This window comes from Macadamia integrifolia, chromosome 5, assembly GCF_013358625.1.
Source record: "Macadamia integrifolia cultivar HAES 741 chromosome 5, SCU_Mint_v3, whole genome shotgun sequence".
NCBI lineage: Eukaryota > Viridiplantae > Streptophyta > Magnoliopsida > Proteales > Proteaceae > Macadamia > Macadamia integrifolia.
In genome coordinates, this window is record NC_056561.1 from 10,532,045 (window position 1) to 10,542,513 (window position 10,469).

The following is a 10,469-nucleotide window of genomic DNA, read 5'->3' on the forward strand; positions in this document are numbered from 1 at the left end:
TCCTTCTTGGTTTACTTTGGATGACATAAGCTTGGTACTCAAGAGATGCTTCGATTCAGGTTTAATCGAGGAAATTTGTTTTTGGGAGTCTACCTTTCTAGTAATGGCAATGCTAAAGGTCGATAGGTTAGCTTTATATTTTGGTGTTAACCATTCTTGAAGCCTTGTATGTTCTTTCATTTTTCTTTAACATAATTCTTCAGCTGATTTTTTTTTAAGAAAAAGAAAAAAAAAATACTGACATTCCTTAGTCTCTAGACCCATTTATTTCTTTTAGGAAAGTTTTTCCGATGCTACCAACATTGTTAAGAAAACCCATTACACCCTTGCATTCTTTTTACTGTCTCTCTCTTTTATTTATTTATTTATTTTTATCAATTTGTTGCAAAGAAGAAAATAACCAAATGAAGGAAAGGCAAGGCAGCCGAGACCATTGGATATGAACCCCCCATGTGTGGGAATGAAAGACATTTCAGACTCATTTCCTTTGAATGTCACATTTTTACAAGGTTGATATCACACATGATCAGAGATCTTGTTCGAATTTTGTTCTTGAACTTCCTGTAATTCCTTTCTGACTAGACTAATAGAGGAACATAGGGCCGGTTTACCGATATCAAAGTAATTTGCATCTGATTCGGCTTTGATTTGTTCATTAATTTTCCATTCCTCACCTAATCCTTCCCTTACATCTTGAAAAACAATGCCTTCAATTAAGGTAGGATAATTTAGACTACCCAAGCTCAATCAAACACAAAATAACATGCTGTTTCGATTTGCTTTTCTAGCTTGGTCAAGGTTGGAAACTAATCCCAACTTGTTTGAGCTTGAAAACAAGATAAGGAAGCAATGGCTTCCCAAATTGTTTGAGCTAGATTGGTGTGAGGAAGCCTCAAGCAATTTTATGTTAAGTTATAGACACCAAAAAAAAACAGTGATGGGAGGATCATGCAAGGATCGACTTCGACTGGGCCTAAACAGGCCAATTTGCATTCCACCTCTTTGAATGTTGCACCTAAATTTATTAGTATTTTATATTCATTTTACATTAAGTAATAAATTCTTTAGCTTCAACATTCAAGTATAAACTGACTGTGGTCATTTAAGCTTCCTCAACTCAACCAACTAAACCTTCCATCGACAGTTGATATTCTGTCTCTACATTTATACTTGTGAAGTTGGGGATTATCAATAATCATGCCATTTGATACACCTTTGTGGCTTGAACTCTTTTTTTTTTTTAATTTGGCTGTTTTGTACTAGATTTCTAGGGTTCAGACCGATTCTAATGGAATTCAAATCAGAATCAATAGAATATAATACCATTGTCGACGCATGTAACATGTTCAAAGATGCTGAATGGGAAGGTTCATTACGACTTCGTTTGGTTGCAAAGGGAATTGATGGGAAGGGAAGTGTTTTCAAACCTAAACAATAAAACTTTCATATTTATTACCTTATGTCACTTTACTTTGCATTAAATATAAATAATTTATCATTACTAAATATGGTAAAAATTTTGAATAATTTATTCATGTAAAAAATAATGATTCTAATTTTATTTATTTATCTTTTTTTTATGTTTAAAATTTTTCAATTCCCACCCTTTTAATTCCCTTTGCAACCAAAGGTAACTTACATTGTGGATTGCAATGTTTTTTAATTTAAAATTTGAAAAATGAACAATTTACTCAGATGCATAAACTCACTGTGGTAGCAAAGCTTCAAAAACCTCTCTGGTAAGAGGTCAGGAAAAAAAAAGAATGAAGTTGCATGGGCGTGCAGTCTTTTGATACTGAGAGATCCATTCATTGGGCCTCCATCAATCTGTAGACTGCACAGGCACCTCATCCTGTGGCTGGAAACTAAATAAGAAATCAAAAGAATCAAAGGTGGCAGACGATTATTTCCCTTGAAATGATTAATTCGACTTCTAATTTATATATAATTAATTCTGATCTGATCTCGTGATGCACCTCACAATTGAAGGACCAATCACTTATCATCACCTGAATTGTAATGAACCCTTCCCCCCCCCCCCCCTCTCTCTCTCTCTCTCTCTCTCTCTCTCTCTCTATTGAAGGAACTCACTCCCTTGTTTATGCACTACTCACTCACTGATTGTTCACTTCCATCAGAGAGAGATGTGGGCAATTGCTTTATTTGCTGTATCTCTACTTGTACTTTACATTTCACATTGCGTTTACAGATGGAGTAACCCCAAGTGCAATGGCATCCTCCCACCTGGTTCAATGGGTTTACCACTTATTGGAGAGAGCCTTCAATACTTCACCCCAACAGCATCAAATGGCATTCCACCTTTCATCAAAAAGAGAATGGATAGGTAAAGAAATCAGTCATTTCTCAATCCTTTTAATTCTTGTGTTCTTCTTACAATAATTGAAGTTGTTCTATATATGACCATGCATGCAGATATGGAACATTGTTCAAAACTAGTCTAGTTGGTAGACCTGTTGTGATATCAACTGATCCTGAAATCAACCATTTCATCTTCCAACAAGAAGGAAAATTATTCCAAATATGGTATTTGGATACTTTCACTGAGATCTTTGGGGAACAAAGTCTGGCAGCTGCCCATGGTTTTGTCCATAAGTACCTTAGGAACATGATTTTGAGCATATTTGGTCCTCAAAACCTAAAAGAAAAACTGCTTCCTGAAGTGGAACAGACCACACTCAAGTATCTAAAGTTATGGTCAACCCAAGAAGGCACCATAGAGTTGAAAGATGCTATTGCAACTGTAAGTTCATTCTTAGAGATTTTATTAATTAATTAATGCTAAGAATTTGCCAAATTAATCTGCTTTTGATTAATTTTGACTCTTGCATGAAACTCTCTCAGATGATTTTTAATTTTACTGCTAAGAAGCTAATTAGTTATGATGAAGAGGTCTCCTCCAAAAAGGTTATACACAGCTTTATAGCTTTCATAAAAGGTCTGATTTCATTTCCTTTGAATGTTCCTGGTACAGCCTACTACAAATGTCTACAGGTAATTAATAATAAATAAGAACCCTACCTCTACTACCTAATCTTCTTTAATTCCTACATTTTATTAAAAGGGTTTTTTTCTTGGTTCAATATATAACCCTAGATTTCACTGTGTTCCATAGGGACAGAAGAAGGTTATGAAAATGCTGAAAGAGATGTTAGATGAGAGACTTGCATCACCAGAGAAGCAACATGGTGATTTCTTTGATGTTGTCATTAAAGAGTTAAAGAAAGAAGGGACCATCCTTAATGAAAGGATCGCTCTACATTTACTTTTTGCCCTTCTATTTGCTAGTTATGAGACAGCATCTGAGGTTTTAACATTTGGTATGAAGATGCTTGAAGAACACCCTAAGGTCCTAGAAGAATTAACGGTACGCGAAAATTCTGGTCAATCAACTATTGAGGAGAATAATTTTTCTTCCCCTCCCTCAGCTTCTATCCACACGATTCAGGATGCTCAAATATGTGTTTTGTATTGGAGTTGTGAGCTTAGTATAACCATTAAGGAGTGCTATTTAACAGTTGGGAAGTAATTTAATAAGAATGTTGTCAGGTGTTGGTGCTATGGACCATTATATTGGATAGATTAGGCATTTGCTTCAAGTGCACAGTGAGGTAGAATTGAGTTGAGAGTCTGAAACTAGCAGTTGAGGTCCAACTCAATACAATAGCATTGGGAAATCCCTTCGCAAGGGTTTAGATGCGAGTGGAGGGTATTTTGGAGAACAAACTCAAACCTTATAGGAGTTTGTGAACCCTAATATGATGTGGTAAAACTTCCACAATGGATTAAAACTTTCTCCGTTTAATGTTCCTGGTGCTTTAGTAATGAAACCTTATTGACCCAAGGACTGGCAATCCAAGGTTAATTTATTGAGTCATTAAGCACAAATATTAGCCACTAAGAGGGGGGGGGGCTTGAGGAGTCTTCTTATTATGGCTATGAATGGAGATCTTAAATTCTCCCCACCAAGCCATGAAAATTAGTTAATGTCACAAATTATTATTATTATTATTTTGAATGTCTTAGTGTTTGGCATGTTTGTAAATTATACATGATTGACTGTGTCGCAGAAAGAACATGAGGAGCTTATAAGAAGCCGAAAAAATAAAGACAATGGAACCACATGGAAAGAATATAAATCTATGAAATTTACATTCATGGTGAGCTACAGAGTCTTATTTCAGTTGAAACATCAACAGCAATTCAATATCAGTGTATGGATCTATTGTAATGAACCCTTTTTCTTTTTTTTTTTTTTTTTTTTTTTTTTTTTTTTTTTTTTTTTTTTGTGGCAGGTCATTAATGAAATGGTTAGGCTTGCAAATATTGTCCCAGGGATTTTCAGAAAAGCAATGGCTGATATAGAAATAAATGGTTAGTCCAAAATCTATGAGAATGATTTAGTTCTATAGGATTCCTAATAGTCTTTCTTTCACTTCCAGTTCACTTCCTAATCAAATTGAAATTTGTGTAGGATACATGATTCCAGCAGGCTGGGCAGTTATGGTATGTCCTCCGGTTGTTCATCTGAACTCGAAAAAGTATGATGATCCCCTTGCCTTCAATCCGTGGAGATGGGAGGTAGTTCATTATTATTTTTTAATTATATTTGGCATTTAAAAGATCAAACAAGGTCTTGGATTCAGTTTGATTGTTCTTCTTACTTAACATTTGATTTTAAAACACAGCATATGGAAGCAAATGCTGGGTCTAAGAATTTCATAGCTTTTGGTGGTGGTCCAAGATTTTGTGCTGGAGCTGACTTTGCCAAGTTGCAGATAGCCATCTTTCTTCATCACTTGGTCACAGGTTATAGGTAACAATTTGAGAAAATTTTCTCCATTTGTATATTTTAAAAGGGAAAAGGCACACGGCTAGGGTGCCCAGCATGTTTCATCCTCTCTCCTCCCCCTTTAGAAAAGAGCCATGTGATTGGTATATCCTGTTAACTTACCGAAAGCTGACGGCATGCCCAACTCCCATTTTAAAATGTTTCAAGGTAGTAAATCTTCCAAAAGTTTTTTTTAAACCCACAACTCAAAGACCCCCTCAACAACCCTTGAAAATTTTACTGATCAATAAAAATATGAAGAAAGACATGTAGGGATATATTGCCTTACCCTAAATCTAGAATATAGAAGCTCTCCAAGGAAAAGTGTTAGTAATGTGCCTCAACTACTTTCCATTTATATCAAGTTCTCCATTTAAGCCTCTCTCTCTCTCTCTCTCTCTCTCTCTCTACTTGCTTAATTTTTTCATTAATTTATTTTTCTTGGTGCAATATTCTCAGCATCCAATTGCATGCCACAGATACAAAGAGTCTAATATATCATTTTAAAATTTTATTTTTTAGGTGGAAAACAATCAAAGGAGGTGATCTCATTAGATGTCCAGGTTTGATATTTCCAAATGGTCTCTACAGCAAAATATCAGAAAAGCAGAAGTCAAGCAGCATTTCTCAAGGGTGAGGCCAAGCTCAGGCGTCTGTCAATGTGAACACTTACTGATCTAATCACTCTAAAGTTCTGTGGAGTTCATGGCTGCCACATTCCTAGAATCTCTGTTTCATGATAAGTTCAGTTATTCTGGAAGATTTTCTTTTCTAGATAGAATAGGTCTGTTTTTAAGTTACCTTTTTTATGACTTTCAGAAGGTCTTGTCTTCTTTTTTCTGTTGTAATGTGTTTTCTGCCCACTTACATAGTCCTATCAAAGACAACCTTCTCTTGACTGTCCATACTTTTAGGTTCTCTCTCTATTGTCTGCACCATAACTATAGGCTTTTAGTGTTACATTTTAAATGGTCGATCCAAAGTTAACCTAAAGTTGTTAAAGTTGAACTTTAGACCAATTTGCAAAGCTTTATATCACCATACTTGTAACCCAATTGAATTGCTGACGAGGTTGGTAGCTTAGAGGAAAGAAGCCTTTGCCCAATTCGCACGCAAGTCGGCTAGTTGTGGATTAAGTCAACGTGCCCCACTGTAGCTTGTTGGTCTTGTGAAACCGTTGCTTGTTGTATGGGGCTTCGACCTGAAAACTATGATCACTACCATGGATCATCCTATTTTATTTATCAAAAAAAAAAAAAAAAATCTAATTTGAATTAAAACTTGTGAAGTGAAACCCTCAGACCTGGAAACTATGATCCCTACAACGGCAGCATTAATCCTTTCCTGTCAATGTCAAGCCACCATGGAGATCATCTCTCTTCTCTTCCATAGTGTAGGGTTTCATAAACCCTCAGACTCTCTCACTCTCTCACTAAGGGAGAGGGTATAATTGATAGGATAGAGAAGATTGATGATTCAATTATCATAGAGAAAGAGAGTATGAGAGAATTAAAGGGGAGGGAGAAAATATACATATTACCTCTTCCTTAATTCTCTCACCAATTAGGTATCCTATAATGGCAAGATTTTAGGGGTGTTTGAATTAAATTCAAACGCATCTTTATCCCCTTAATTAACAACTTGAGATTTTTTATTTATTTATTTATTAATATTAACAACTTGAGATTGGGTCTTACGACCCAAGGATACCAATCCAATGGACGATCTCATAATCTCCCTAAAGCTTGGTGTGAGATCACATCTCATATCAAGATTCCAATTCAAGGGATATCCTCTCAAGGATGATGACCAAATAGGTGTAACCAAAATGCGAGAAATCTAGAGTTTGGATGATGCTGGCCCAAACTTGCATCCTCAACAATAGCCCATATCAAGGCCCATTCCAATAGCAAAGAAGATGGGGCAACCAAACCAAACGAGCTGCACAGGTCAGAGACCAAAATGACAGCCCAGCTGGCCATGTCGGCAGCCCACCTCAACTTTGACTTAACCCCTATGTTATTTACATGTTTACATAATTAAGAGGATATCTTCCCTATTTCTTAGCAAAGGAGGTTGGAGAAGATCCTCCCTACTTCTTTGGAGAATAAATCCTCACATCTTTTCTATCTTTCTGGAAAGTTGTTGATTTGAGGGGCAATAAGAAGCCCCAAATTTATTTTTTTGGAACCAGACTTAAAGACCCCAACAACCTTGAAAATTTTACTGATCAACAAAAATATGATGAAATACAAGGGGGTAAGTATATTTAATTTCCTTACCCTAAATCTAGAAGATAGAAGCTCTCCCAAAGAAAAGTGCTAGTAATATGCTTCAATTGCTTTCCATTGATATCATGTTAAAAGTGCTAGCCCGTAAATTTTTCATTTGTAATAAAGATAAAGAAAAAATAAAAAGAAACACAACAGCCTGGCCAAAACTAGAATAAGAATAAAGCATCTTTATCCAATACCACAACCGATGTTCAAACCAAAGTTTGGAGAGAGATAACTTCTTAGCCATTTCTAACCCTAGAAAAAAGTGCACGAAACTCGGCCTCGAAGTTGGTAGTGACTCCTAGGAAAGATCACAAGTGAGCCACCACATTTGCACTATTGTCCTAAAAAATACCATCAGCACCCGTCTTTCCTAGTTTTCCCAAAGATCACCCATCAATATTAAGTTGAACCTAATCATTTTGGAGAACACTCAAAAAAACTTCCCTTAACACTTGCTGACGAAAAAAAGGGGACTTGGATGGTCAATTTCCTTGCACACAATAAATCCACCACCCATTACAAACTCATCCTTTGAAGTCAAGGGCCAAGAGCCTTATCTCTCCCAACAACAGATAAAATCTGAGAAATTTTTCTCTCCCTCTCTCTCTCTCCTTGCTTAATTTTTTCATTAATCTATTTTTTTGGTGCAAAATTTTCAAAATGCATTTGTATGTCACAGAACAAAGAGTCTGATCATTTAAAGTTTTGATTGTCAGGTGGAAAACAATATTATCAAAGTAGGTGATCTCATTAGATGTCCAGGTTTAATGTTTCCATATGGTCTCTACAGAAAAATATCAGAGAAGCAGAAGTCAAGCAACAGTTCTAAGGGTGATCAGGCCAAGCTCATGTGTCTATTTATGTGAACCCTAAGTGATCTAATCACTCTAAAGTTCGGTGAAGTTCATGGCTGGCACATTCCTAGCTAGAATATCTTTCGTTTAAGGAATTGTTTAATTAATTTGCTTTTAGATTAATGACTTTTAGAAGGTCTTGCCTTCTTTTTTCTGTTGTAATTTTGTTTTCACTTACAGTCCTACTGAGATAAGCTTCTCAATTGACAGCACACTCATCAAGTCAAACTGGTTTCCTTCAATTAGCCATTGTCGAATTTTAGGTTCTATCTCTATTGTATGCCCCAATACTATTGGCTTTTATTGTTATATTTTAAATGCGGTTGAATCAAATTAAGTTGCTCTAAAGTTGCTCTAGTTGAACTTTTGACCAATTTGAATACCAAAGCTTTATATTACCAAATTTCCCTTGACTCAAATTTCTTTGCAAATTTGGGAACTAGAGTGAATTCTCTTTTGATTTAAAGATAATTCAAATGCCATTTTAAAGGAGTCATAGGCAATCAAGGATATTTGAATTCTCTTTTCTCCCGTGATCAAACCTTTGCTACTGCACCTAACTTCTTGGGCCACCGCACCAGAATTTCCATCTGGGACTGACCCGGTCTTGTGTACGCGATATCATAGTGACCCCAAGAACTAGTCGGGTCAAAGATCAGGACACCTTGGGTAGCAAAAAAAAAAAGATATATATGCTTCATCAACTCTTAAAGACTCTAATTTAGTTACAAATTTTTCGGCTAAAGAGTAGATAAAAAAATATGTTAATTTATCATGAAGCTAAGTTTTATTTAAAAAAAAAAAAAAAAGGCGTTTCTTCTTCCTCTGACCAACCCCCTCTCCATGGGCTGGATGAATCTTTAGAGTATCGTGGTTCCCACAATGAATCCTATATGGCTGATATCTACGTTCAACTTGTTGAGATTGTGACTTGGATTGTAAATGTCGATGAAAATCACAGATTGGATTTGAATTGGCTTGCAACCTTTTTGGATGATCTCTCTCAAACCTCCTTAGATGCTCTTTCTCATGTGAAAGATCCTAAGTTGAAGCATAATGAGAAAGAAATGTCAGATTTGAAGCAAATAGCTGAGGAACTCTATTAGGAAGACACTCAATCACTACTTTACGTAGGGAGAAAAATCACCATATTAGGTTTGCCCATTATTTTCTTTGCTCGCAATGTAGCTCTTTTTTTTTTTTTAATCTGAAAATAGTGAAGAGCACTAAACACCCTGTGTGAGTGGTCCCAAAAAAGTAAGAGAAGTCTAACTGAAAACCACACGCTTCCTAAGGCAAAGATCCCTTACCAGATCAGCTACCCCTTGGGGTTTATCCAAGCTTTGTCTATCATGATGCTATTTGGGATAGTGTGGACAACCCCGATACCAATTTGATTGATTTCTTTCTTGTCTCTATAGTGCTTACTGCTTAGGCAATTGACTATTTTATTTGTCTAAAGGGTGTTGCTTATGGCGATGCCTAATGTGTCTCCTTTAGATGAATCTTTAGGTTCTTGATCTCTACTAATGACCATGTCAATGGTGAAGATTTAAATCCTTTTGTACATACGTTTATCTGTTTTACTTACTTAGGTATGCCGAGCTGTAAATCAGTTAAAATGTGTACATTTTTTTAATATTTTGAACTTAATATATACTCACCTCTAACAATAAAAATACCATGTGGATAAATGATAATATGGATAAGATCTGATAAAATTTAACTGCCAAAAGAGGAACCGTTTGACAAATATTTGGGAGAGCAGGGAATATTCACGTACTTTAATGATCTTGGTCCGTGAATATGACATATATTTTCTCTCTTTTAATAAATACCATATCCACGGACCAGGATCATTCACGTACATTCACATACATAAATATTCACTTTCCTCAATACTTGGCCCATCAATAGTGTTGAGAACTCCAATTGTTCCACCGATAGAAATAGTATTCCAAGAAAAGGAAAAAATAATCAAGGAAGAGATGCAAGTTACCTGTAGGTTCACAAGTGTGAGTCAACATAATGATCATCTCTCTTCCATAGTCTAGGGTTTCACAAACGTTCACATTTCCCCACACCCTCACTATGGAAGAAAATATACATGTTATCACTTCTCCTTAATTCTTTAACCAGTTAGGGATATCATCGTTTTACCTATAGAAACCATTAACAACCTAATATATATCAAGCCTTATGGGATCTTATCCCATAGTGGAATATTGTGTTTGAATTTTAAATTCAAATAAAATTTTATTACTTTAATTAACAACTTGAGATCACATCTCATATTCTAAGGATACTAATCCAATGGACAATATCATATACTCCCTAAAGCCGATCAGTGAAGAACCTTTTCCCTTAGTATATACATACTATCTTCCCTAGGTTTTCATAGCGGCTCTGTACTAACCTCCCCTGGCAGAGAACATTTTTCCTTACCATATACATACTAGAGGTATCCTCAACTTAACCAGTATATTC

The 10,469-nt window shown here is 35.7% G+C and overlaps 1 protein-coding gene across 1 annotated transcript; it reads left to right on the forward strand.

The window, feature by feature from the left end:
• Positions 1–2,144: 2,144 nt before the first annotated feature.
• Positions 2,145–5,395, forward strand: LOC122078395 (cytochrome P450 87A3-like). Its single transcript, XM_042644367.1, is given in 9 exon segments — positions 2,145–2,344; positions 2,434–2,761; positions 2,863–3,012; positions 3,134–3,385; positions 4,089–4,178; positions 4,314–4,392; positions 4,493–4,599; positions 4,707–4,834; positions 5,329–5,395. Coding segments are annotated over 9 exon segments (1,401 nt in total).
• Positions 5,396–10,469: the final 5,074 nt, after the last annotated feature.